The following is a 27,535-nucleotide window of genomic DNA, read 5'->3' on the forward strand; positions in this document are numbered from 1 at the left end:
ATAGAGGTTGTGCTGGTTGTAGGAGCAGAACTGGTGCTGGTTGTAGGAGCAGAGGTTGTGCTGGTGGTAGGAACTGGGCTGGGAGTAGTTCCAGCACCAGATGTTGTGCTGGTTGTAGAAGCAGAGGTTTTGCTGGTTGTAGGAGCAGAGGTTGTACTGGTGGTGGGAACAGGGCTGGGAGTACCAGGACTAGTGGTTGTGCTGGTTGTAGGAGCAGAGGTTGTGCTGGTGGTAGGAACAGGGCTGTGGGAGCAGTCCTCAGACCAGAGGTTGTGCTGGTTATAGCAGAGGTTGTGCTGCTTGTAGGGGCAGAGGTTGTGCTGGTTGTAGGAGCAGAGGTTGTGCTGACAGGGAACAGGGCTGTGGAGAACCCAGGAATAGAGGTTGTGCTAGTTGTAGGAGCAGAACTGGTGCTGGTTGGAGGAGCAGAGGTTGTGCTGGTGGTAGGAACTGGGCTGGGAGTAGTTCCAGCACCAGAGGTTGTGGCTATTGTAGAAGCAGAGGTTTTGGCTATTGTAGGAGCAGAGGTTGTACTGGTGGTGGGAACAGGGCTGGGAGTACTTCCAGGACTAGTGGTTGTGCTGGTTGTAGGAGCAGAGGTTGTGCTGGTGGTAGGAACAGGGCTGGGAGTAGTCTCAGGACCAGAGGTTGTGCTGGTTGTGGCAGCAGAGGTTGTTCTGGTTGTAGAAGCAGAGTTTGTGCTGGTGGTGGGAACAGGGCTTGGAGTAGTTCTAGGACTAGAGGTTGTGCTGGTTGTAGGAGCAGAACTGGTGCTGGTTGTAGGAGCAGAGCTGGTGGTGCTGATTGTAGGAACAGAGCTGGTGGTGCTGGTGGTGGGAACAGGGCTGGGAGTAGTTCCAGGACCAGAGGTTGTGCTGGTTGTAGAAGTAGAGGTTGTGCTGGGTGGTGGTGGAATAGGCTGGGAGTATTTACAGGACCAGAGGTTAAAAGGAAAGCAGTAGCAGGAGGTTGTGCTGCTTGTAGGGGCAGAAGTTGTTCTGGTTGTAGGAGCAGAGGTTGTGCTGGTGGAATAGGCTGGGAGGTTCTCAGGACCAGAAGCAGGCAGAGGTTGTGGGCAAGTAGGGGCAGAGGTGTTGTTCTGGTTGTATGGGAGCAGAGGTTAGCTGGATGGTGGGAACAGGGCTGGGTGAGTAGCCCAGGACTAGAGGTTGTGCTGCCAGTGGAGCAGAACTGAAAGAAAGGGAGCAGGAAGGAAGTGGAAGAGGGGCTGGTGATTGGAACTGGGCTGGGAGTAGTTCCAACCAGAGGCTGGTGCTAGGCTGTGGCAGCTTAAGAGGCTGTTCTGGCTGTAGGGAGCAGTAGTCAACCCGGTGGTGGGAAACAGGGCTGGGAATAGTCTCCAGGACCAGAGGCTGTGCCACAGGAGCAAGAAACTATGCCGGCTGTAGGAGCAGAGCTGATGGTGCTGGTGGCAGGAACTGGGCCGGGGAACAGTTCCAGGACCAGAGGTCAGGCCAGTTTGTAAGGGCAGAGGCTGTTCCACAGGAGCAGTAGCTGTGCTGGTGGTGGGAACAGGCCGGGGAATACAGCAGGACCAGAGGCCAGCTGCCTGGTGGTGGAACAGAGCTGGAAAGGGCTGTAGGAGCAGAGATTGAAGCAGGTGAACAGGGTGGGAGTATTTCCAGGACCAATGGTTGTGCTGGTTGTAGAGGGGTAGTTGTGCCAGGAGACAAAGGACCAGGGCAGAGGTTGTGCTAGTTCTAGGAGCAGAGGTTGTTGTAGTCTGTCGAGTGAAGGTTGTGCTTTTTGTAGGACCAGAGGTTATTGTGGGTGGAGGAGCAGAGGTCGTGCTGGTTGTAGGAGCAGAAGTCATGCTGGTTATAGGGGCAGAGGTTGTTCTGGTCTTTCGAATGCACTTGGTGCTTTTTGTAGGAGCAGATGTTCTGGGTGTAGGAGCAGAGGGTCATGCTGGCTGTAGGAGCAGAGGTCGTGCTGGTTTTAGGGGTAGAGGTTGTGCTGGTCTTTCGAGTGCAGGTTGTGGCTTTTGTAGGAGCAGAGGTTGTTGTGGGTGGAGGAGCAGAGGTCGCGGGCAAGCTGTGGGAAATGGGCTGGTTATAGGAGCAGAGGTTGTGCTGGTCTTTCGAGTGCAGGTTGTGCTTTTTGTAGGAGCAGATGTTCTGGGTGTAGGAGCAGAGGTCGTGCTGGTTTTAGGGGTAGAGGTTGTGCTGGTCTTCCGAGTGTAGGTTGTGCTTTTTGTAGGAGCAGAGATTGCTCTGGGTATAGGAGCAGAGGTCGTGCTGGTTGTAGAGGCAGAGGTCTTGCTGGTTGTAGGGCAGAGGTCGTGCTAGTCTTTCGAGTGCAGGTTGTGCTTTTGGTCGGAGCAGAGGTTGTTCTGGGTGTAGGAGCAGAGGTCGTGTTGGTTGTAGGGGCAGAGGTTGTGTTGGTTGTAGGAGTCGAGGATGTGCTAGTTGTAGGAACTGAGGTTGTGCTGGTTGTCGGAGCAGAGGTTGTTCTGGGTGTAGGAGCAGAGGTCATGTTGGTTGTAGGGGCAGAGATTGTACTGGTCTGTGGAGTGGAGGTTGTGCTAATTGTCACCAAAGTGGTTGTCCTGGGTTTCTGCCAAGAGGAGGTGCTCTGAGTTGGACTGGTGGCTCTCCCACTTGGGGTGCTAGGAGCTGTGACAGGTGTGGACATCACAGGGCAGCCTTTGGGGGTCTCACAGCAGAGCACGCGCACCTCGTAGTTGAGGCACATCTTGAAGGGTCCCTGCTGGTCCTGGTTCCGCACACCGCCCCTCTTCGGGCGGGGTTGCACTGTACCACCTGGCCCAGGTGTTCGATGCTCACCCTCCGGGTGGCTCGCTGCCCGGGCACTGGAGCCTGGTGACTCCCCTGCTGGGCGGCAGATTTTTCCCACTCCTGATGATGTTGTTGTAGGCTCTCATCTCCACTGCGGGGGTCCAGGGGATGGGAAGTCCACGTCGAACCACTTTGTCCAGGTGCACTGGGGATGACAATCTCTGGTGACCGATCTGTTGTGGGTGTCCTGTGTGACGCTGGTTGCTGTGGACCCACCCCTGGAGGTGGCTGTGGGTTGCTCCGTGGAGGCCGAGGGCACGTGTGTGGTGAAGGTGGTCTGGGTCTGAGCTCCAGCTGGGTGTGGAGTCGGCCGTATAGTTGTGATGGTCTTCAACGTTCTGGTGCCGTCTCTGCACTTGTTCACCGTCTTGCAACACTGGATGCGGATCTCGTAGTTGTAGCAGATGGGTGGGAGCTGATTCTTGTTCAGGCAAATCAGCCCCTCCGTGCGGCTACAGATGACGTCCTGCCCCAGGTCTGCCAGTGGCGTGTTGGGGAAGCCCACTGCCCGGCACTCCACGCTTTGAGGATTTTCACAGAATTTGTACCCTTCATCTCTCAAATTTTGAAATGTGTCAAAATCTCCGCCATTTATTCCGGGATCAGGGTAGCTGCCGTCGATCCACTCGGTCCAGGTGCAAAGCTCGTGTACACAGGAGGGTGTGATGGACTCGGTGTGGCTGGGCTTGCTGGAGACCACAGAGGTCCCCGGGGCCGTGGTCGACACGGATGATGTTGATGTTGCTGGCACTGGCGGAGGGCTGGGAGTTGAGAAAGTTCTTTTGACAGATGTAGCGGTACCTGGGGCAGGTGTTGCCCTGGATGTAGAGAGAGACACGGGGCCAGGTGTGCTGCTGGGGACTGAGGAGGCTGAGGCCCGGGTTTCAGTGGTCTTGGAGGTTGTTGGAGGAGTGGTCTGGGTTGAACTGCTAGAGGTGGAGCAGGCTAGGGGCGTGCAACACAGGACCCTGATCTGGTAGTTGTAGCAGAGCCCCGATGCCTGCTCCCTGTTACGACAGGTCAGCCCCACGTCCGGGCTGCACTGCACACGCTGCCCCAGGGCTCGGAGCGGCACTCGGGGGGCGTCCTCGGCTCGGCACTCCACCGACCTGGGTGATTCGCACACCAGATACCCATGGGCGCGGAGGTTCTTCAGCGTGTCAAAGTCACCGCTGTCCATGCCCCGTCCAGGGCGGCTAACGTCCATCCAAGGTGACCACAGGCACTCTTCCCCGCAGACCGGCGGCAGCGAGGCAGAGGCTGTGGGCGGCCTCGTCCTGGGAGAAGTGCCTGCTGTGGTGGGCCAGGCGCTGCTTGGAGGGCCTGTGTGCATGCTGCTCGGGACAGGGCTGGAGGCGTGCGTGGAGCTCACGACTGTGGGCAGAAGATAAGGCAGCTGAGCACGAGGGTCTGGCACTGGGGGCTGCCCCCACCCCTCCCTGCGGCCCTGTCAGCGATCCGAGGCTGCACCAGCAGGCCTGTCTGCCTGTCCCCACCCACGGTCCCTGCTCAGAACCCACATGAGTGGCACAGCTGCTGAAGAGCCAGGCCAACTGACTGAGTTTTAGGGAAGTGGCTCCCAGGCCATGCCCTGAGCAGCGTCCACACATCTATGCCCCAGAACGCCAGAGTTCCAGAGCTTTCTACTCTCAGAGAAGCTCAGATGATGCCTTGGGGCCCTGAGACATCCCCCAGGAGAGGGCGAGGACATGGGGGTACCTGAACCCTGAGCAGTGTGAGGCAAGTGATAGCCGTGCATCCCCAGGGCCAGGCAGGGCTGCCAGACCCCCGACACTCCCATGAGGCCAGGCCCGGAGGCTGCTGAGGGCAGGACTTGGACGCCAGGCCTGCCAGGGTGACTTGGAGGCTGAGCCCTCCCCACTGCAGATGGCTGGTGGGAAAACAGCAGGTCATCCCTAAGCCCAACACCCTGCTCCTCGGTCCCTTCCTGATCCTCAGGGGCTGCTGCCCATGCCCAGAGCTGCTGTGACCTCAGCGTCCAGCAAGGGCAGCTGTGCCAGGCAGTGGGAGGGGCTCACCCTGGGGCTCCTCGGCCACATTTGCCTTACCGAGTGGGGGCGTGGAGAAGGAGAAGGTGGTTGGGGGGACGGGGGTGGTGGGGCTGCAGGGGTAGACCCTCCTCTCAATGGTGCCGTTGGCCCCACAGCGGGCAGAGATGCAGCCACCCGTGCCGTCCGTCGTGTGGTAGATGACGTCCCCTGGGTGGAAGCGCTGTCCGTCGTAGGTGCAGACACAGGCTGTGGGAACAGAGGGGCCGGGCCCATCAGAGGCTGGGCGCAGGCAGAGACCCCCAGATCCCAGCCCCAGGGGCTGCCGGCCGCTTACCCTCAGCTTCATAGGTACACTCCACGCCGCGCTCAGTGCAGAGGCTGGAGACAAGGAAGAAGGGCAGGCTGGTGCATGGGGGCGGCTGCGTGCCTTCCACGGGCATCCCATGCTACCAAGGGCGGGCAGGGAGCAGCTCCAACAGGGGTGGAGTTCCCTGGGCACTGCACTGCACCCCCGGACTGGGGAACAGGGAGGCCAGCCCCACCCGGGCCCCAGCAGTTGTCCCTCCAGGGTCAGCCCAAGGTCCCTCCCTTGTGGGGCCCCTCCAGTCAGGGGCCAGGGGAGGTGGGTGCCAGAGTGGAGCCATTACTCCCCAGGGGTGATTTTAACGGGCGTCCTTCCTGTGGGGACCCTGGGGCTCCATCTTGGCCCAGCTTCCCGCTGCCGCCCCCTGAGCCCCTCGATCCTGCTCCCCAGAGGCTGTGCTGGTTTTCTGCCCAAAGGAGCCCTACACCAAGCCCTGCCTCTGGGACTCAGGACACGGGGGTGCTGGCCCCTGAGAAGCTTATGTCACAGTCGCCGGGGCCAGGATGGGACCCACAGCTTCAACTCCAGTAACGGGAAAGCCCCCAGCCCTGCTGCTCCCAGCCGCACCCAAAGCCCAGGCCGTGGCCAAATTCCCCTGCGTGCTGCAGGCTCCCCATTCCTCCCGCCAAAGGACTCACCAGGAGTGGCAGTTCTTGTCCGAGGGCACCACTGCGCCTGGCCGGTAGGACTTCCCATGGACGTGGCACGGTGGTGGCGGAGGTGGGGTTGGGCAGGTGGCCACACACTGCATCTTGTCCTCATCAAAGATGGGAGCCTCTGGTGGGCACTTGGGGTAGCAGCCTGCGGGCCAGAGAGGCCAGAGTCACAACCAGACCCAGCGTCAGGCGCCTCGCCCTGGAGGGCTCCGCCCAGCCCCCAAGCAGTGGGCCTCGCTGACAGCACCGGAATGTGCTGGAAGCTGGGGCCACAGAGGCTCCTCGAGGGACCAGGAGAAGGGACCAGGAGAAGGCCAAGGGCGGCGGAGCGCAGGCCAGCCCCTCCCAGCCAGCCCCAGCCCACCTTCCAGGCCCCGGACGTCCTGCAGGCAGTCTCCGCGGGGGTTCTGGCAGGTCCGCAGGCAGGGCGCCCCGCAGGGCTGGTAGTGCCACTCGCACTGGCCTTCCGGGTTGTAGTAGTCACAGAACAGAGCTGCAGGGAGGAGGGAAGAGCTCGGTGGGGCCCCAGGCGCTCACGCGGGGAGGCCCCGCACCCCGGGGCTGCTCTAAAGCCGCTTCCCTCCCCTGCGCCTCCCAGCCATCGCAAGATGGGGACGGGGAGAGGGGGCCAGATCGGCACCCCCCAGTTATCAGGGTGCCACGGAGGCTGCCAGCAGAGTGGGGGTCTCCAGCCGGAACAGCTCCAGCAGTGCCTGTTCCTGGCAAGGCTCCGTGTGGGCTAGAGCTGGGTAGCTCTGCTGACCCCTCTGCCCAGAACGTTCTACCACAGCAGCGACCCCTCGTCGGCCACGCTGTCCCTCTGAATGTCTGCTAATCACACTAGCCGCACTTCGCCAGCCACGCTTCGTCCCTCTGGAATGTTCAATCACACCAGCCGCACCCTCGTCGGCCACGCTGTCCCTCTGAATGTTCAATCAATAATTTTGAAGCGACTTCTTCGGCTTCATCGCTGAAAACCTTCCTGACAACGACCACGCCATACCCTCGCCGCCACCGTCCTCAATACCACGCTTCAGCGACTTCGCCGCCACGCCGTCCCTTCAATGTTCAATCATCACCAGCGACTTCGCCGCCACTTGTCCCTTCACCAATCACCAGCCGCACCCTCGCCGTACACGCTGTCCTCTGAAATTCAATCACGCCAGCGACTTTCGCCGCCACGCTTCGTCTCCTCCTGAATAAATTAATCACGCTTCAGCTTAATTTCGCTGGCCATGCTGTCCTCTGTTCAATCACACCAGCTAATTCTCGCCAGACAATTCTCCAGCAATTTCGCCGGCTATGTTGTCCCTTCTATCGTTCAATCCCATCCATAATTCGCCGGCCATCGCGAAAACCTTTCCAATGTTCAATCATTCAGCGACTCGTCGCCACGCTTTCGTCCCTCTGAATGTTCAATCACCAGCGCACTTCGCCGGCCATGTTGTCCTCTGAATGTTCAATCACACCAGCGACCCTCGCCAGACCTCAGCGACCCCTCGTCGGCCACGCTGTCCCTCTGAACGTTCAATCACACCAGCGACCCCTCGTCGGCCACGCTGTCCCTCTGAACGTTCAATCACACCAGCGACCCCTCGTCGGCCACGCTGTCCCTCTGAACGTTCAATCACACCAGCGACCCCTCGTCGGCCACGCCCTCCTCTCTGGGCCCAGGTGTTTCTGTTTCTTTGGAAACCTTCCCCGGCTCCCCACCCACCAGTGGTGAGGGTGGTGGGGCACACCCTGCTGGCGCTTCCTGTTCTGCCCCGGGCGCCCGCTCGCACTCACGGCAGATGCTCGGGGTCCGCCAGGACACACACAGGCCCGCTTCATGGCAGGCCTGGGCGTAGGCGGCCACAGCCGTGCAGAAACACTCGCAGTCACCCCCTGAGTCGCAGGCACATGCATCGTTCACACAGGCCTCGTAGTACCTGGCTGGCTCCACCTGAGGGAGACGGGGCTTCAGGTTCCAGGGACCCCCTGACCCACCCCGCGGGCTCTTGGGGACCGGGCCCACACTGGGATATTGACCAGGACCGAGTTCCAGTGGAGCTCAGGGAGGGCGAATGTCCATCCCCAAGTGGCCAGCTGGGCCCATCTGGATATCCACAGGGCCCGGGGCTTCCTTGGCAGCCCTTGGGGTTAACACCCCCCAGGGCCCCAAAACCACAGCTGACAGGTGTCAGAGCTGGACGCCCAGCCCCTCTAGGCGAGTCCACACCAGCGCCAGCGTCAGCCCCAGCAGCCCACACCCTTGGTTGGCAGCTGTCCCCCAGCCCCCATTCCCTTCGCCCTTCTGGGTCCTCCTTGGGTCTCCATGACCCCCTTGGGCCCTGAGAAACGCCCCCCAGCCAGCATACGTGTGCGTGGCAGGCGGCGAAGGTGGGGCCGTGGAGGATGCTGCACTGCTTCTGGGCCCAGGACTTGCGGAAGGGGTTGGCCGTGCAGGGGTCCTTGGCCGCCAGGGCATCCGGGCAGGACGGGGAGAGCTTCCAGCTGTTCCCGAACTCCAGCACGTCCCCCACCACAGACTGGCTCCGTGTGGCAAAGTCGTTGACGGCAATGTCATCGAAGTTCCCGCACAGGCCACAGACCCTGCTCTGCAGAGGCACCGGGAGAGGTGGAGGTGGGTGCAGCAAACCCAGAAGGCCAGGGCCCCCCTGCCCCTCGGCCGCCTCCTCCCACCCAGGGCCCCCCTGCCCCTCGGCCGCCTCCTCCCACCCAGGGACCCCTGCCCTCGGTCAGCCCCTCCCACCAGGGATCCCCTGCCCCTCGGGCCTCCTCCCACCCAGGGACCCTGCCCCTCGGCTGCCTTTCGATTGATTCTGAAATGATTGATTCTGAAATTTTGTTGTTTCCGGATTGTTTTTGTTTTGTTGTCGATTTTGATTCTGAGTTTTGTTGTCGTGACGATTTCGAAATTTTTCCTGACGACTTTGAAATTTTGTTGCCTGACGACTCTCGAAATTTTGCCTGACGTGATCTTTGTTCTTTGCCCGACGATTCCTTTGACGTTTCCGATCGAGGTTTATTCTCCTCCCACCCAGGGACCCCTGCCCTGCAGCCGCCACCTCCCACCCAGGCAGCTGACAGCGACCACAGGCACTACTTCCTCTTTCCCACCTCCAGCTACACCTGGGGAGGCCCCGGGCAGTGCAGCTGAGCACCGAGGGCCGGGGCCAGACACAAGTCCCTCCTGGAGAAAAAGGAGCTGATGTGGCCTCGAAGGACCTGCCTAAGTCCTGATCCCGGTGCCTGTGCATGGCACCTCACTGGGAGATGCGATCTTGCAGGTTGAGGTAATGACTGGGTCCTGAATCCAATGCCTGGTGTCCTTATAAAAGGAAACCTTAGACCCAGTCACAGGGAGGAGGCCGCATGAAGACAGGGGCGGTGATCCGAGTGGTGTGGCCACAGTCGAGGAGTGCTGGGGTCCCCAGCAGATGCAAGGGGCCAAAAGGAGCCCCCCAGAGCCTTCTGAAAGAACTCGGCCCAGTGGATGCCCTGCTGGACTTCCAGTGTCCAGGCTGCAAGCAAATCCGCCAGGGTGCAGGCCTTTGCTCTGGCCCCAGAACACGGACACCCAGCCAAGGAATCTCCTGACCTGCTGCCCTTGCCAAGGCCTCCGTCCCCCCCACTTCCCACCCCCCCTTCCATCTCTGTGTCTCTGTGCCTCTCGTCTCTGCCCACCTGTTCCATGCACCCCACCTCCAGGTTTCCACCTCCAGGTTTCCAGCTGGCCCTGGCCTGGATGAGGGGCGTAGTCTTACCTTGAACTCGGGGCTGAGGTTGATGAAGATGCTGGTCTTCTTGTCCCACAGCAGAACCAGGCCGATGGCGGTGTCCACCACCAGGTAGATGCCCATCTGCCGGATGGTGTATGGCACCTCCTGGCTCTCGTTCGTCCCAGTCACCTCCACCTTCCCGTGGCTTAGCTTCAGCTCGGAGCCCTGCACGGCAAGGGGTCGCTCAGGGCCCCCAGCGAGAACCCCAGCCCACCTGGCCAGGCGGTGCCAGGGGAGCCTCCCGGAGGGCATGCAACCGCCCGGCCTCACTCACCCCCAGGAAGATCTTGATGGCCTTGGAGCAGGTGGTCCCCGTGGTGCCGCAGGGAACGTTCTCAGTGACGACACGGGAAGGAGTCCTGCGCGCTGCCTTTCCCGCCACAGTGGTTCTGGGGAAACAGAGGCCATCAAGGACCAGGCCGGCCCCGCCCTCCTTTCCACAAGGAGGATGGGGCGGGTTCAACCTGTGTGCACCCTGGGGCAACTGCAGACAGGCAGTGAGCAGCTGCGGGTCGTGGGGACCGCCGTGAAGACCCAAGACCCCAAACGTGCCGGCTCACCTGCACCAGCATGTACTCGCAGTCTCCATTGAAGCTGTAGCTCTGCCCATCGAAGGTGAGGTAGTGGCCATCCCCATACACAGCACAGGTGGCCAGGCAGGGGTCCTCTGTACACCGCCACATCCTGCTGTCACAAGTGCTGGGGGACATCTGGGGGTCAGGCTAGAGCACCCACAGGGTGCCTGCCTGGCTGGGTGCAGCCTTCCTACCCCCAGGGGGACCTAGCACCACAGACACGCGCCCACTGGGCCTCCCTGCCTGGGGCTGCTGGGAGCATCCAGCCCTCAGTCTGTGCCCTGTGTTTTCCCGGGACCCCTGTGCTGGGGTCTCAACTGTCTCTAAGGAGGGCCTCTGGTACCCTGAACCTGACACGTCCCAATCGCTTTGAGCCCCCCCCATACCAGGTATTGCAGCCAACCCGGATGGTCTGGCCGGCCCGGTAGCTGGCCTCGTTGAGCACGCAGGGGCAGTCCTCCACAGTGATGCAGTTGCCCTCGCCGTCTGCCACCAGCCCATCGGGGCACACCAGCCAGGCACACACTGGGGGCTGTACTGCAGGGCCAGCAGACACCGCTGAGTGATGGGGCAGGGCACAGGACCTGCCAGGTCCTCCCAGGGACAGCTCACCCATGCTACAGTGGAGGGGCCACAGGACCAGAGAGTCCGGGAGCCCATGGGTCAGGGTCCTCTGGGACGTGGGGCAGCCCATGGTCAGAGGTTCACCACCGTCTCAATCTCTGGGGGGCAGGCACCTAGTTAAGGCAGGTGATGGAGGGTGGCCATCGGGAGTCCCCAGGGCTTCACACAGGTCATGTCCAGGGTGTGGCAGCTCTTCTGACAGCCGCCCCGTGGTTCCCTCGGGCGTGGTGCATTGTGGCAGGCCGGAACACCATGGACACAATGGGGGAAGGGCTGAAGCATAGGCTGGGTTATGGACGGAGCCTGAAGGAAGGAAGTGAAGGAATGGGAGGAAGGAAGGTGGATGGAGGAAACCAGTGGGTGACCAGACATCCGGCGGAGTTCATCCACGAGCGGCGCCAGCACGATGGGCGGTCGCTATCCGATCCGGTGGCGTGACCGCACATTGGTCTAGGCAAAGAATGATGCGCACGATACATGAGCGCATCGACGTGGCGCACGATGGGCGCTGCCAGCACGATGGCATGATGTTATCGCACGATGGCGTGACATCGTCGATAATAAACGGCGTAATGATGGCGCGGAGTGCGCAATGGGGGGCGGATCCACATCCACGAACTGGGCCGCAGCACGATGTGGCGATAAGGCGCACGATGATACCACACGCGCACGATGCGCGGCGCACGAACGGCAGGCAGCACGATAAGCGGCGCACGATGGCGATACAGCACGATGGCGTGATGCACGCGCACGATGGGCGTGATGATCCACGATGGATCGCTAACGATGGGCGGATCTAACGATGGCGGATGCCACGATGCGATAAGCACGATGGCGGATGCCGATGCACCGATGGGCGGTCGCGTCCACGATGGGCGGTATTCCATCACGGATCCGATACAGCATATCAGGCACGATGGCGGCGGACATCGCGACACGCAGCACGAACGGCGGCGGCGTTATCATGGCGGAGCGGCATCGCGCACGATGGCGCAATGATGCTGGCGTGCGGATGGCGCAGGTCAGATTGCTGGCGCATGCGCACGATGGTGCGATAAGCGCACGATCATGCAAGACGTTAACGATGGCAGCAGAATGAACCATGCAGGCGGCGCACGATGCGATACCGCCACACGAGCGGGCGCGATACCGGCGCGGCTGACGGATCGCGCGACGCGCGACCGATGCACGGAGTGACGCGTAAGCCATGTAAAGCGCCCACACCTCCTTTCTTTCTTTCCCCGCCATGCCCAGAGGGCACAAACCATGCCTGACACCGAGCGGCTGATCAACAACCACCAGCCCCGTTGACTTGCGGTGGGACTAACCCTGAAGCCGTTTTTCAGGATTTCTTATGGAGATGATGAGGCTGGGGTCCCCAGTGCCTCCTTTCTGGCACTCACCTGGGGTGGGGGCTTGGCCTCCGATGCAGCTCAGCTTCCCATGTGTGCAGGTGCTGTGAGGAGACGGTGGTCAGAGCCTCACCCTGGGCCAGCAGGTGCCAGGGACCCCCAGTCCACAGCGGGAGCTCTTACCAGACAGCCCCACTGTCGTGCACCGACTCCCCATTGGGGATCACGGAGCCCCTGTGATAGCAGGGACAGTTGCTGGCCTGCACACACTTGCCCGTGTCGTCCAGGAAGGTGCCCTCGGGACAGATGCAGCCATCCACCGGGATAAAGCCAACACTGCAGGTGATGTCCCCCTCACTCAGAGAGCGGCAGGTGGGCTGGCAGGTGCTGACATTGTAGTGGTAGGTCATCGACTTGGGGCAAGTGGTCATGGGCTTTGCTGCAGGATGCCAGGAAGAGGGAATTCTCAGGACACAAAGCCCAGCGGTGGGCAGCCAGCAGCGAGTGACCCCAACCCTCTCAGCTACCCTCCCCTCCCTTCCTCGGCCAGGTCCAAGGCCACACTGACCTGGGGGCTCCTTGCCCTCAAGCCCAGCACAGAGGACGGGGACCCTTAAAGCACCTGTGCACACTGGGGGCACCCCAAGACCCGGGGGCACCCCAATATCCGCAGCCACCCAGTGTAGGAAAAGGGCTGGGCTTGGCGGGCACTCACTGCAGACGCCGTCCCTCCAGCCGCTGAGCTGCACACCCTTGGCGGCACAGGCGTGCACATAGGAGGACAGCGCGGCGCACAGGCAGTCCTCGCTCCGCTCACAGTTGCAGGTGTCAAACAGGCAGTTCTGTGGGGAAGGGGGGCATCAGGGCATCAGAGACCCCAGCCCACACCTGGTGGCCCCCCACACCCTGCAGGCCACACGTCCAGCAGCCAGGGTCCTCCCGTCCCAGGTCTTCCTGCCTCCAGGACCCCTCCCTGAGTCCTCACAGGCATCCCACCCCCTCAGCAGAACCACTTGGCATGTCATGCAGCAGAACCACCGTGCAAAGCAGGGGTTGTTGGGAGGACCAGGTCCTTCATCTCTGTGACCCAACAGGTCCAGCCATGCCCAATTTGCCTCAGACACAGCGCATCAGCTCAGCCTTGGCCTAATTTCCATTTGGCCCCTGGGGCCAGGGGGGCAACAAACCCCTGAAGTTTAGCCCCTGTGCCTAGTGTAGGGCTGGAGGTGCAAGAAAAACACCATAAACGTGGTTAATGAATGAGTGAAGGAATGAATGAAGGAATAAGTAAACGGTGGATGAGTGAGTGAATGAGTGAGTGAACAAGTGAGTGAGTGGATGAGTGAGTGAGTGGATGAGTGAGTGGATGAGTGAGTGGATAAGTGAGTGAATGAGTGAGTGAATGAATGAGTGGATGAGTGAGTGAGTGGATGAGTGAGTGGAGGAATGAGTGAGGGAGGAATGAGTGGAATGGTGGATGAGGAGGGATGGAATGGATGAGTATGGAGGGATGAGAGTGAGTGGAATGGATGAGTGGGTGAGTGAGTGGATGAGTGAATGAGTGAGTGGATGAGGGGACTGGAATGAGTGGAATGAGGAGTGGATGGAGGAGTGGAATGAGGAGTGGAGTGGATGAGTGGATGGAGGAAAGGAATGAGTGGATGAGGAATGGAGTGGACAGTGGATGGAGGGAGGAATGGAGTGGATGGAGTGGAATGGAGGAGGGAGTGGAATGGAGTGGATGGATGAGTGGAATGAGTGAGTGGATGAGTGGAGGAATGGAGTGGATGAGTGGAATGGAAGGGAGTGGAATGAGTGGAATGGAGTGAGTGGACGAGTGAGGGATGAGTGATGAGTGAATGAGTGATGGATGAGTGGAGTGGATGAGTGAGTGGATGAGTGGAGTGAATGAGTGGAGTGGATGAGGAGGAGGAATGAGTGGATGAGTGGAGTGGAATGGAGTGGATGGAATGGATGGAGTGGATGGACTGGAGTGGGAGTGGAGTGGAATGAGTGGATGGAGGGGTGGAATGGAATGGAATGAAGGAAGGAGTAAATGAGTGGAATGAGTGGAAGGAATGGAATGGAATGGAGTGGAAGAATGGAATGAGTGGAATGGAATGGAGGAATGGAGTGGATGAAGTGAACTTAGTGAGTGGGTAAATGAGTGAATGAGTCAGTGAAGAAACGAATGAATGAGTGGAGGAAAGAAAGGAATGGAGTGGAGGAATGGAGGAGTGGAGGAATGGAATGGAGTGGAATGGAATGGTGGAGGGTGGAGTGGAATGGAAGGGAATGGATGGAATGGTGGAGGGAATGGGGAATGGTGGAATGGTGGTGGAGGAATGGTGAATGGTGGATGGAATAGGAATGGGTGGAATGGATGGTGGTGGAATGGAATGGATGGACAGACAGGACCCCGTGCCCATCACAGCCTAGAAAGGTTGGTACTGACTGCCGAGCTCCCCCAGTGCCCTCCCAGCCCTCCTGGAGGCAGCCGTGAGGCTCAGTGGCCGGAGCCCCACTGGGCCAAGAGGCGGCAGATGCTACCGAGTAGTAGGTGTCTGGCTTCACGGCAGCGTGGCACCGGCTGAAGGGGCCGTTGGCATCGGTCAGCTGCGAGCACCAGTGCTGAGCATACTTCTCTGTGGACAGAGGAGGGTTAGGGTTAGGATTAGGATCAGGCAGCACACTCATCCCACCCAGCTTGGCCCCTGGTGTGGGGTTTGGGGCGCCAGCTTCTCTGGGCGGTCTGACGTTGGGCCCTTCATCCTGCTACACACTCAGCTCGGGTGGTGCGGTGCCCTCCCAGGAAAGCTCCCCTGCCGCAGGGCACAACGCCTCTCCATTTCCTCAGACAAAGTCCACTCCAGCCCCTCACAGCCTCTCACGGTGCCGCCTTCCAGGGACGCTAGTGACCCCCGCTCTGGACAGACAAACTGAGGCCCTTCTGGCCCCTCCACTGGGCTCACTGGACCCAGGCTTCCCAGGCTGCAGGAAGCAGGCCAGAGCCAGAGGATCCCATCTCCCACCTACAAGCCTGAGCTCTGAAGGGCTGGAGTGAATGACTGGGAGGAGGGAGCTTAGCAAGTGAAATGTGGGTGGGTGGTGGGTGAGGGTAGGTGAGTGGTGAATGGGTGAGTGAGTGAATGGTTGAGTGGGTGAGTAGGTGAGTGAGTGGATGAGGAGTGAGTGGTTGAGTGGGGTGAGTGGGTGAATGAGTGGAGGGTGGAGGGTGGAATGGTGGGGAGTGGAATGGAATGGAATGAGTGAGTGAATGGTGGAGGGAATGGAGTGGTGGAGTGGGTGGAATGGTGGAGTGGAATGAAGGAATGGAATGGAGTGGTGGAATGGGTGGAGTGGATGGATGGAAGGAGTGGTGGAGTGGACTGGAATGGTGGAATGGAAGGAATGGAATGGAAGGGTGGAGGAATGGATGGAGGAGTGAGTGGTGGAGTGGAGGGTGGAATGGTGGAGGGTGGAGGGTGGAATGTGGAATGGTGGAGTGTGGAGGGACTGGAATGGAATGGTGGAATGGCTGAGTGGGTGGTGGAGTGGATGGAGGTGTGGTGGTGGATGGGTGAATGGGTGAGTGAACAGCACGGTTGGAGTGGGTGAGGAGTGGATGAGTGAGTGAGTAGGTGAGTGGGTGCAGTGGGTGAATGAGTGAGTGGGTGAGTGAGTGGGTGAATGGGTGAGTGAGTGAATGGGTGAATGGGTGGGTGAGTGGGTGAGTGGGTGAGTGGGTGAGTGAATGGGTGAATGGGTAGGTGAGTGGGTGAATCCATTCCCCACGTCCCCACCACCCCACCCCATGCAGGGGTAGGCAGTCAGGGCCGATATCGACCAACAGAGACTCGCACCCTTTCTTTGACCCTGAAGCAGGTGCCCCACATTCCTGAAGCTCCATATAAGCCAGGCGAGGCGCCCACCATGAGCCTGTCCTTGGGTCCCTTCGTGAGCCACCCCACCTGGCTCACAGGCACACGTAGGGCCAGCCTCCACGCTGCCTGCAGTGCCAAATGGAAGCGGGAGAACCAGCGCCAGGCGGCCAGCACAAAGGCGAGCTGAACGGACACACGTACCGTTCTCCACACTCAGGGAGCAAGGGTCTTCGAAGCTGTTCCTGATGTTGGGACAGGCGGCCTGGGTCTTGAAGGTGTTGAAGAAGGCTGCGGCCGTGGCCTCCACCACCCCACTGAGGGTCCGGAAGTCATCGGCCTGGATGCTGTTGAAGTTCCCACAGAGACCTGGGAGCGGGTTAGGCAGGTTGAGGATCATGTGTCCCAGCCAGAGTGGGTGGGCTCCAGGCCCCAAAGGCGGCCCTCTTACCGCAGGTCTGCCCTCGGAGCTTGGGCGCCAGCCGCACGAACAGCTGCATGGTGGGTACCAGCTGCAGGTCCAGCTGCAGGCCCAGGTTGGTCTGGGCGATGATGAAGAAGGTCGAAGGTCTGAAGATGGTGACGTTGGCTGGGTACACAAAGGACAAGGGTTTTGCTGGGGGTGTGGGGCGGGACCCCAGGCAGCCCGGGGGTGGGGAGGAGGCTGCCACCCTCACCTGCAGAGATGGGCAGCTGGGTGTAGATCTGGTTCAGGAACACTTCCCCGCTGGCCTTGATCACCACCACCTGAGGGCAGCCAGACAGACGTGTGAGCACGGGGCAGGCTCGCCGCACTCAGCCCCGCGGAGGCTGTGAAATTGCCTGCAGGTGCCTGGGAGGCCTTTACCTGTGGCTGTGGGTCCTACAAGGTGGTTTTGTGCTCGCCCTGATTTTCTGAGTTTTCTGTGAGGACCATGCTTTATATTCTTTAGTAAAAACCAAAGTTATTCACTAAACGTAAACTGACTTCAGCGGAGAAGCCAAGCTGGCTGCAGATGCACCCAGTCCCTCCTTCCCGGGGCCCCTCGGGTCGGGTATGGCGGCTCGGGCAGCCCGGCCCTGAGCTGCTCCTTTAGGGACAGTCACGTGGACCCATAAGTAATGGATGCAGCCAGTGTTGCCAGAGGATCCCCGCCTCTCGCTGTTCACGCTGAGGACGGAGGGCTTGGGCAGAGGTGACTTGTAGAAGAGACAGGCCCCTTCCCCTCTTCCCAGGGTTTGCCCTGCCAGGCTCCACTCACCGTCTGCGCCCCGTCCAGGCTCAGTGTCACGCTCTTCAGGCAGGTCTCGCTGTCCGTCAGCCCACACCTGCGCAGCTCAGCCAGTACAGTGAAGGCACTGCTGTCACAGGGCTGCAGAACCGGACACACCAGGGGTCCTCACACTCCGCCCAGCGCCCAGCCCACCTGGCCCTGCCCCTCCACCCGGCTGTGCTCCTCTCCCTCACTAGAGACCCCCACTCCAACATCCCAGCCCCCGAAGGGGAGGTGTGCTAGGAGGCCGCCAGGTGTGGACACCGAGGCACACAGAGAAATCTGCATGCACTGTGGGGAGGCCACACTCTGCGACGCCAACCACAGGACCCTCTGGGAAGGACAGCTCTCAGAAGGCACAAATGCCAGTGGATGGCAGGGGCTGGGTGAGGGAGGGGTGAGGAGGCCGAGCTCCAAGGGGTTTGAGGGCAGTGGAGCCGACTGCGTGAAACTGCCTGGCAGGAACAGGACACTGCACGTCTGTCCGAAGCTGCGGAATTTCACCACCACAAGGGGCCCCGATGTCAACCGTGACCTGGGAGGTGAGGGCGCGCCAGTGACCTGGGAGGTGAGGGAGCCAGTGACCTGGGAGGTGAGGGCGCCAGTGCAGGCTCTACCCCAAGGCAGGGTCTCATCTTGGGGAGACTGTGTACTGGGTGCTAGGTATCATCTGGGGAGACTTTGTGTTGGAGCGGGAGTACTTTGGGCTCAGTTTCTTTGTAAACCTGAAACTATTCTCAACAGTAAAGTCTTAAATAAATAGCCCAAGGTGTGGAGGGCCCAGTGCTGGGTGGGACTGGAAGCTCTGGTCTGCAGCCTTCGTGCCCCTGTGGGAACCAGCGCTGGGTGGGGCTGGAGGCTCCGGTCTGCAGCCTTTGTGCCCCTGTGGGGCCCAGTGCTGGGGAGCTGGGGTGCTTCCTTGAGGTCTCACCATCAGTGACCCCCAAGGGTCACCCCGGGGCAGCAGTGACATGCAGCCAAGCTGCGGGAGCCTGTGGGAGGCTGGCTGTGGGCCCCGTCTGTCCGGCGAGCACCCCAGGCAGCCAGTGCCTACCTTGGTCAACACATAGCTGCAGTCCCCGTGCACCGTGTAGTGCCTCTCGTCAAACGTCGAGAAGTGGGCACCTCCAAGCACAGAGCAGGTACCCGGGCATGGAACCTCCTGGCAGCTCCACCGGCCTCCGGAGCAGGTGCTGAGAGCAAGAGACGGTGCCGTGTGGTTGCTGGCCCCAGGAGACCAGCCTCCAGCCTCCATGTTGGAGGCTGACCGGGTCTCACCCAGGCCTGCCTACATCACAGCCCGGATGAGGGACGCCTGCCAGCCTGGGTCACAGCCCCCAGCGGGTCCGTCCCATAGCACATCCTGGGGGCCTGGAGGGGGGCCAGGACCTACCAGTTGGTGCAGTCTGTGGAGTAGGTGGCCCCCGGGGCATAGGCAGTGCCGTTGTAGACGCAGGCACACTGTGACACAGGGACACAGCCGGTCTGGCCGACGTCATCGAGCACCGTCCCTGCATGGGTCAGGCAGGCCGGTGATGGGCTCCTGCTGTCCCCATGTGGTGGGTGGTGCAGGGGAACAACATGGCAGCCCTACAGCAAGCTGAGGCCTCAGCCAGCCTCAGGGGCCCGGGACATCTCGGGCTAGGGGTCTCAGCCAGCCTCAGGGGCCTGGGACAGGGGTCTCAGCCAGCCTCAGGGGCCCGGGACAGGGGCCTCAGCCAGCCTCAGGGGCCCAGGACACTAGGACTGGGATCCTTCTTTTGAGGCTTGGCCATGGGAGCACAGCCCCCTAGTTCCCAGGGTGCATCTGTGTTTCCCAGGGGCGGGGGAGCCTCACCCTCAGGGCAAAAGCAGCCGGCCACACAGTGGTCCTCGCAGGCCCGGGAGTGCTCCTGGTTGGAGCAGGTGTCTGTGCAGGGGGAGCGGCACTCATGGTACTGCATGTTGCTGGGGCACGTCTGGGCTGCGGGAGGCAGAGACACGGCTCACGTCCGCCCGCCCCGGCCCTCCCTGCCAGAGGGGTTGGGGGACAGGGCGCCGGGACACTCACGACAGAGGTCAGGGCCCCGCCAGTCCTGGGGCAGCCCCCCGGCGTGGGCGCACTGCCGGGAGTACTCCGCGAGGGTGTGGCAGACGCAGCTGAGCAGGTCGGTGCCTCCGCAGAAGCAGAGGTCTTGCCTGCAGGCCTCCAGGTAGCTGCCGACATCCACCAGGGCCACACAGCTGGAGAACAGCTGACCATTCAGGAGCTCCTCGCAGATGCCCTAGAACAAAGGCCACAGCCCGACTGAGTCCTCAGTGGGGAATCTGGACCGGTTCCGGGCTCACAACCCCTCCTCGTCACCGTGCCGGGCCCCTGTTCCCTCCAGGGCTTACAGAGCCAGTGGAGCAGTTCCTCGGGGGTTCAGGGACAGGGTCCTCACACTGCTCCGTGGGGTCGTCCATCTTCTGCAGGTTCCCAAACTCCATGGGAGTCAGCTTGATGTCTGCGGGAAGCACGGAGGTGGGCTCTGCCTGCAGGTCCCGGTACCCCTCAGCCCAGCACCCAAGCAGCAGAGCCCCCACGGCTGGATCCCTGGGGTGGGGTTAGAAGGGCCATCGGTGGCTCCTGTCCCCTCTGGATGCCTGAGTTGTCCTGGCTGCACCTGCTTGGCCACCCCATGCATGCTGCAGGACCCTCAGGGGGTCTGGAATGATGGAGAGAAACAGCCCAGGAGGTTGGTGTCCAAGTCACAGGGGACTGCCGGCTGAGTCCTCAACTGACCCAGGACCCTGGTCTCCTCCTGCCAGGCTGGCGGGAACCTGAGTACCTCCCAGTCCACAGAACCCAGCCAACCCAGCTCTGGGCCTGCCTTGCCAAGGGCTGCTGGACACCCAGGCAGACTCAGTTCCCCACAGAGGGACACCCTGTACTCGGGGCTTGTATGGGGCTTCACAGGCCTGGCAGGGGGAGGTGGGGAGTGGGGCCTTGGCTGGTGCAGGTCACATTTGCAAGGCCACAGCCTGACGGCAAAGACTCAAAGACCAAGAAGGAGGCAGGTCTGTCATTTCAGGAGAGGGCGTGCGGTCAGGGGTCGCCACCCAGAGCAGCCACACAGAGCAAGGGGCTCAACGGGCGATTTGCTCCCAGCCTGCAACCCTGAGACAGGCCAGCATTTCGGGATCGCGTGTGTACACGTGTATGCGCTGTGCTGGGAGGGAGGGCAGCTGCCTCCATGCATCTGTGCATGTGTGTGCCGGAGTGTCGGAGGGTGTGTGTGCACACAACACTGAGCCCCCAGGGGACGCTGAGGAAGGGGCTGATGGCGCCATGGGGCCTTACTGTGGGAGAGGAGCTCGCTGACCATGGGCATCCCGTTGAAGTCTCCACAGAGCCCACAGGTCTCGTTGGCATATTTGGCGTCCAACTCCAGCTGCAACGGAGGAGACATCAGACACCCGTCCCCACCAAGGGCGGATGGACAGATGAGGCTCAAGCCTGAGATTTCCGAGGAGGGGCCGAGGCCCACGGAGGAGACACCCCCAAAAGCAGCCTCCATCCTGGGGGCACAGACCCCGGGACAGCATTGGTGTCTGGGCACCTGTTCTTGCCCGCTGTGTGGGGTGGGGTCTGATCCTGACTGGGCCCAGGGCGCCTTTTACCCTCTGGAGAGGCTGTGGGAGCGGGTCAGCCCTCGAGGGCTGGAGGTGCACACCGGGACACCCCCACCCCCCAGCCTCACCAGCAGGCTGTCATCGTGGTTCCACATGAGGACAAGGCCCAGTCTGGCCTCCACCTTGGTGTAGCTGCTGCTCTGCTGAATGAAGACCCCAGACTGGCTGAAGGGCAGCAGGACCCTGCGGAGGGAGGCAGGGCTGAGGGGCTGGGAGCACGGTGAGGAGAGATCCCAGGCAGGGGAGATGCCTGTGGTCGCAAATGGGACACGGTCATCGTGACCATGAAGTCACGTCTGGGATGGGGACAGTGACTTCTGGAGCTCTGGGGTCACAAGAAGCTAGGAAGGGGCAGAATAAGAACCTGGGGATCCCAGGAGGGGATCCAGCTCGGTGGACCAGCTCGGGGGACCAGGGAGGACCCATGTCCAGCTCCACTCTCAGGGGCTTGCCAAGAAGTACACATCCTCCCCAGGACTGCCATGCCCCCGTGACCCCCCAGGAATGCCGTCCCCACACACCGCGTGGCCCCCACCATCCGAGAGCCCAGACTCACGGGCGGCCGTTGACCAGGACAGAGCCGTTGGTCAGCTGGATGACCACGCCATCCACCTTCATGAGGACCCTGCTCAGCGTGGGGGCTGCTGACTCCTGGCTGCGGCGCAGCTGGACGTTGAAGTCCTCGTAGGCGGCGCCGCAGTGCTCGGAGAACACGTAGTTGCAGAGGCCGGGGAAGCGGAAGACGTCGCCGTCGAAGGTCTTGTAGTGGAAGTCGCCCCAGGTGCTGCACACCCGCCCGTTGTGTGCCGGGTTGGAGGCTACGGTGGAAGCAGCATGGCGTTTGGGAGCGTCGCCCTCACCCTCGTCCTGTACCCCTTCCCCTGCCCTGCACTTTCTGCCCCACCCCAGCGTCCTGCAGGAGGTGCTGCTGCCCTGGACAGGGCACCCAGGGGTCCTTCCTGTGTCTGAGAAGTCCCAGAAACGTGTGCAGGGAGGTGCTAGGCCCTCTGGTTCCAATACCTACCCAGTGGCTCCAATACCTACCCAGTGGCCACCTGGAAAGCTGGGGCCCCTCTCCACCAGGCACCTCCAGGCCTGAGCGGGGAGCTCAGCAAAGCTAGGCCCCTTCCCCACCCAGGCCTCGGGGCTCCACTCACCTCGTACCACGGGGATGGTCCTCAGAGGCGGGAAGAGAGTCACCCCACGGGGCGGGACCCCTGCGGAGACAGGGACTGGTAGGACACACACACGGCCCCCAGGTGGGGTGGGGCTTCTGCAGCCAGAGATGTTCCAGCGTCCGTGGGTCCCGGCTCCTGGCTCTGAAACCAACTCTGGATTCTGCCGCGTGTTGCCTCCCCCCCCACCATCTGCTCCTTGTGTGTTTGCAGCTGCACACCCTGAGTTCCATCTGCACCTTGTGTGTTTGCGGCCACGAACCCTGAGCCGCACACCCTGAGTTCAGTGTGACTTTCTGCTTCCTCCCGGCTGTCACCAGGAAGAAGCCCTCAGGGGCTGCCAGCTCTCTCACACCCATGGGCCTCAGAACCTGAGTCTGCATCAGCGGCTCAAGTCAGTCTCTTGGGTGCTGAGATTAGGCACATCTGGCCCGATTTGGAGAAATGCAATCTGAGAGTTTGCCAGAAGCCCCCGACTCTGGCTGCCCTCGCCTGCCCCGCCTCTGCCAGGGCTGCTGGGCCCCCACGGGCTCCCGCTAGCACAATCCACACCGGGACGGCCAGCGCCAAGGGAGATACCTGTGTTGCTGAAGTGCCAGGAGGTGAACGGGGGGACACTGAGGCAGGACCCAGCTCCAGATCCCTGGAGGGTGGCTGGCACCCACAGGACATGGGCACAGCCAGCCTGCCCCGCCCTGCAACTCCTTCAGAGTCTGAGCGCTGCAGAGGGCTGGCCCAAGGACAAGCAGGTAGTGTGACCGACCAGGGTCATGGATGTGGGGTGTCCTCCTGTCCTCCCAGGTTTGGTCCTCAGCGGTGGCCAACTGGGGAGCCTCCCTAAAACCAGTGCCCCTGGGAGCCGTGCCACTCAGTGGAGGGTGGAATCTGACAGGCTTAGGGTGGGGGCCGGATGCTCAGACTCACCACCAGGTCCCTGGGCGATGGGAGAGAGGGCAGGGTGGTGCTCGTAGCTGGATTCGGAGGAGCCGTCCTGGGCATGGCCTGCAGAAAGAGGAGGGGGGCTGAGCCCAGATGCAGGGTGGCTGAGGGGGCTCAGGCTGCGACCAACAGATGCAGCGCGGACACCAGAGGATCGGGAGGCCATGGTGTGTGCAGGTGGCTGTGGCGAGGGCTCTCTCTGTGCTGGGTTGGAGGTCCTAGGGGGCCTCTGTCCATGTGAGTCAGAAGTCTGAGCCCAGACCCTCCAGGAGCATCCCCTCAACCTGGCCCCATGGAGCAGGTGGTGTCGGGACCCTTTGCCCCAAGCTGGCATCCCCATCTATTCATTCGCACTCACTGCAGAGCATGCCAGGCCCTGGCCTCCACACTCGGGACCCCCACCCAGTACAGTGATCCCACTGAGGGGCTGGAGCAGTCAAACGCATGGGAGGGGTCGGCCCCAAGACCGCCTGGAGGACCTTGCCTCCCTACAAGCAGCAGATCTTGCAGGAGGTTGATCTCCAGGGTCCATGGAGACTGTGCAGAATGTCACCAGATCCCAGCCCAGCCCCGCACAGCCCCACACATCCCTGCACAGAACCAGCATGGTGGGACCAGCCCCCAGCCCCGCACAGCCCCGCACAGTCCTGCACAGAACCAGCATGGTGACCAGACCCCAGCCCTTCACAGCCCTGCACAGCCCTGCACAGAGCCAGCATGGTGACCAGACCCCAGCCCCACACAGCCCCGCACAGAACCAGCATGGTGGGACCAGCCCCCAGCCCCGCACAGCCTCGCACAGCCCCACACAGTGCCAGCATGGTGGGAGGGGCGCCTGGCCCAGCCCAGGACCCTGCAGAGAGGGGGTCTTGGGGAAAGCTGTGATTCGCCTGCATCCCAGCCCCAGCTTCCCAGTTCCCACGCCTGACGTGGGGTCCTCAGGCCAGGCTGGGAGACCCCCCTCACCCCCATACCCTCTGCCCCCAGTGGGGCCCAATGCATCAAATGTCAGTGGGCAGAGGGGCCCTTAGCATCTGCAAGCCCCATTGGAGAGACAGAGACAGTGGCCTGAGCCTCACTTACCCAGTCCTGGCCCAGGCCTGCCCCCATCTTCTGAGCCCCGCAGGCCCAGCCCCAGCCCTGCCCTCTCCTGGGAGCAGCCCTGGGAGAGAATTCCTGCTTCTGAGATGAGAGTGGTACAGACGAGGGTTGGGGGGGGTGCAGAGTCCGGCTGGGCCACAGCCAAGGGCAGCACGGAGACACCAGGAGACAGTTCTTGCTCTGGGACTGCCTGGCAGAGGGCCAGAGGCTGGGGACAGGGCTGGGCGAGGGACCTGGGTGGGCCATGTGGCCGTCTCAGCAGTGCTGAGGTCCCTGCCCTGCTGTTCCAGGAGCCCAGGAGCACCCACTCCCCCAACCCAACCCCAGGCATTCCCCTGACAGGGGCACATGGTCACCAGCAGACCCAGGCCCAGGTGTCCCCTAGAAGCAGAGGCAGGGACTTACTGGCCCAGCGAGGGGCCGTTCAGATCACAGGGCCTGGAGCCTCCCGCATCACCCTCTTAGCCCCCAACACCCTCTTAGCCCCCATCACCCTCTTAGCCCCCATCACCCTCTTAGCCTTAGGCCGGGGGTGAAACAGTTCCCCTGTGGACCTCATCATTACATCCTTGCTCAGAGGCTGAGACCCCCCCAGGAGACCCCCATAGAGGCCCAGACAGGGAACATGAGCTGGTAAACTGGGCACGTGTGGGGTGTGCAAGGGCAGGTGCCTGGGGCTGATGCCCTGACCAGGCCCAGCGGGGGCCGTGAGCCGCTGGAGATACTGTGGGCCAGGCACTGTCGGCTGCCGGGGATAAGTGCAGGGATCCAGGCGGGGAGGGGAAGCCGGAGACCTGAGCTCCTGCTTCCCTGCCTCAGGGAATGGCCCAGCCTCAGAGGTCCCTGAAGCCCGGAGATCCCTTAGCAACCCCACGAGGTGGAAACTGCTCGTTGGTGGCCAGGGCCACAAGCAGGGGCTCTGCTGCTGGGCGCCGTTCATGGCACATGCCCGGAACCCAGGGCAAAGACTGAGCTGCCCGAGGCCCACTCAGTACCGCGCCACCCAGGACTAGTAGAGCGGCCAGGGACCGAGCCGTACCTGTGTGCCGGGTGCAGGCCAGAGCAAGAGCCAGGGTCCAGAGTGGGGCCAGCTTCCTCTGGCCGACACCCATCGTGTGGACGGCGGGGAAGAGTGCCCTGTCCCTCGGCAGCCTCTGAGGAGGGACCCAAGGTTGCAGGAGCCTTTTGTAGCCCCAGAGCTGGCTCCGGCCCCGAGCTTCACATGGGTGGGCGGGGCAGGGCCTGTGGTTCCCCCTCACCCGAGTAAACAGTGGGTGCTCACTGCGGGCTGGCCCGCGGCCGGTGGCAGGCAGAGATGGGTGTGTCTGCCAGTTTCCGAGGGCTCCCCCAAGCCCTGGCCTGCAGGGGTTCTCCCCACATACCCCACCCTAGACTCTTCCTGGGCACCGTGCCATGCCCAGCAACCTGTGAGTTCCCGGTGCCCAGAAGTGAGTGCTCAGAACAGCCTGGAGGCACCTCTTTGACACTAAACCCTCTGCAGCAGGACGGGGGGCCCAGCCCAGCCTCTCCCTTTCCTGCTATTCCTCCCATGGCAGACCTTCTGGTTGGACCCTCCATGTGGGCAGTGGAGCTGCCGACCTTGGCTGGGGAATGTGTGGCTGCCTGGGAGGGAGAGGCCAGCCCCAGCCCAGTCCCAAGCTCCTTATGGTCACCTATGTCTCCTTTTCTGTGCCTTTTCTTCCCCATGTCTGTCTTAGCCCAGGTGCCTGGAGAGAGAGCACTTCATATGCGACAGGAGTGTGGGGAAAGGGAAAATGATTGAGTGAGTGAATGAATGAGAGAATGAGTGAGTGAGTGAGCCAAGGCGTCCCTCAAGCCAGCCACATGCTGCCACTGAAGTGGTGCCAGCCAGCCTCACCCTTCCTAGAGAGAGGCTACTGGCAGCAGCCTCCAGGCAAGTGTCAGAACCCCTCCCTCACCATGCAGCCCCTCCCAGCATTGCCCAGGAGTCCACCTGTGCTTCAGTCTCCTGGTCCCAGGTGGGCAGGGCCAGTTCCATTCACATGATGGTCTTGGGCCACCCAGATCCAGAAATGCTCAGTACCCTCCGGACAGGAAGCTGATGACTGGGCCCAGCAGTCCCAGTACAGAAAGATCCCAGTGAGTCTTTGGCCTGAAGGGCTCTGGCTGAAAAGGTGCTGTTGTGTGATGAACACTCGCCCAGATCACGGGTGTGTGGTAGGACACTGGGGTTGGACTCTCCCTCGCAGGCAGCCACATACTCCCCAGCCAAGGTCAGCAGCTCCACTGCCCACATGGAGGGTCCAACCAGGAAGTCTCCCATGGGAGGAATGGCAGGAAAGGGAGAGGCTGGGCTGGGCGATCTGCCCTGCTGCAGAGGGATTAGGATCGAAGAGGTGCCTCCAGGCTGTTCTGAGCACTTGCTTCCAGCTCTCAAGGACCCATCCCAAGCTCCTTACTTGATCACCTACGTCTCCATTTCTGTGCCTTTCCTTCCCCAGGTCCTGTCTTGGCCCAAGGTTCCTGAAAGAGCACTTCATATGTGGCAGGAGTGTGGGAAAGGAAAATGATTGAGTGAGTGAATGAATGAGTGGGTGGTGAGTGAATGAATGAGTGGGCCAGTGATTAATTGAATGGGTGAATGAATGAGTAAATGGTGATAGAAGTGAATAGGAGAATGAGTAGGTGAATAGATCCAATGAGTCAGTGAGTGAATGAATGGGTGAATGAATGAGTAAATGGTGAGTGAGTGAATAGGTGACATTAAGTGAATGGATGAATGAGGTAGTGAAAGGTCAATGAGTCAGTGAGTGAGTGAGTGAATGAGTGTGGGTGAATGGGTGAATAGATGGTAAATAGGTGAAGTAAGTGAATAGAGAATGAGTGAGTAGATAGGTAAGACCAGGTGGATCGCGTGGAAGTGAATGAGTGAGTGAGTGAGTCAATGAAGTGGTACATGGGTGAGTGAATGTGAATAGGTAGGTAGGTCAATGAGTGAGCGGTAGACAGGTGTATGAAGTCTATAGGTAAGTGAAGGTGAGGTGAATGGGTGAATGAGTGAGTGAGTGAATAAGTGAGTGAGTGGGTGAATGATGAATAGAATGAATGAATATATGAGAGTGAATAAAGGTGTATAGATGAATAAGTGAGTAGGTAGTGAGCTGCGTGAATGGGTGAATTAATGAACAGTGATGAGTAGATGAAACAAATTAGGTGAGTGAGTGGGTGGATAAGTGAGTGGGTAGATAAGTGAGTGGGTGAGTGGGTGAGTGAATGGGTGATGGATAGGTGAGGTGGGTGAAGGTGAGTGAATGAGGCAGGTGAGTGGTTTGGGTGAATAGAGTAGGTGAGTGAGATGGGGTG

General features: G+C 61.1%; 1 protein-coding gene across 1 annotated transcript in view; it reads right to left on the bottom strand.

Annotated features, from left to right (window-relative positions):
• The window catches only part of MUC5AC (mucin 5AC, oligomeric mucus/gel-forming), a 40,980-nt gene extending 15,636 nt beyond the window's left edge, over window positions 1-25,344 (bottom strand). The window contains 35 exon segments of the mRNA XM_031653843.1: window positions 2,997-4,193; window positions 4,889-5,077; window positions 5,166-5,209; window positions 5,834-5,996; window positions 6,216-6,344; window positions 7,640-7,796; window positions 8,212-8,451; window positions 9,622-9,801; window positions 9,911-9,985; window positions 9,987-10,025; window positions 10,197-10,335; window positions 10,598-10,724; window positions 10,727-10,748; window positions 11,001-11,052; window positions 12,172-12,291; window positions 12,371-12,626; window positions 12,903-12,945; window positions 12,947-12,984; window positions 12,987-13,029; window positions 14,738-14,832; window positions 16,273-16,437; window positions 16,520-16,657; window positions 16,746-16,815; window positions 17,310-17,420; window positions 18,376-18,514; window positions 18,715-18,832; window positions 19,159-19,284; window positions 19,372-19,585; window positions 19,698-19,807; window positions 20,644-20,734; window positions 21,044-21,158; window positions 21,532-21,793; window positions 22,133-22,198; window positions 23,080-23,172; window positions 25,230-25,344. Of these exon segments, the coding sequence (XP_031509703.1) occupies window positions 2,997-4,193; window positions 4,889-5,077; window positions 5,166-5,209; window positions 5,834-5,996; window positions 6,216-6,344; window positions 7,640-7,796; window positions 8,212-8,451; window positions 9,622-9,801; window positions 9,911-9,985; window positions 9,987-10,025; window positions 10,197-10,335; window positions 10,598-10,724; window positions 10,727-10,748; window positions 11,001-11,052; window positions 12,172-12,291; window positions 12,371-12,626; window positions 12,903-12,945; window positions 12,947-12,984; window positions 12,987-13,029; window positions 14,738-14,832; window positions 16,273-16,437; window positions 16,520-16,657; window positions 16,746-16,815; window positions 17,310-17,420; window positions 18,376-18,514; window positions 18,715-18,832; window positions 19,159-19,284; window positions 19,372-19,585; window positions 19,698-19,807; window positions 20,644-20,734; window positions 21,044-21,158; window positions 21,532-21,793; window positions 22,133-22,198; window positions 23,080-23,172; window positions 25,230-25,302 (5,239 nt within the window). The 5' untranslated portion in view covers window positions 25,303-25,344.
• Window positions 25,345-27,535: the final 2,191 nt, after the last annotated feature.

Source organism: Papio anubis, chromosome 12 (genome assembly GCF_008728515.1).
Source record: "Papio anubis isolate 15944 chromosome 12, Panubis1.0, whole genome shotgun sequence".
In the NCBI taxonomy this organism is placed as follows: domain Eukaryota; kingdom Metazoa; phylum Chordata; class Mammalia; order Primates; family Cercopithecidae; genus Papio; species Papio anubis.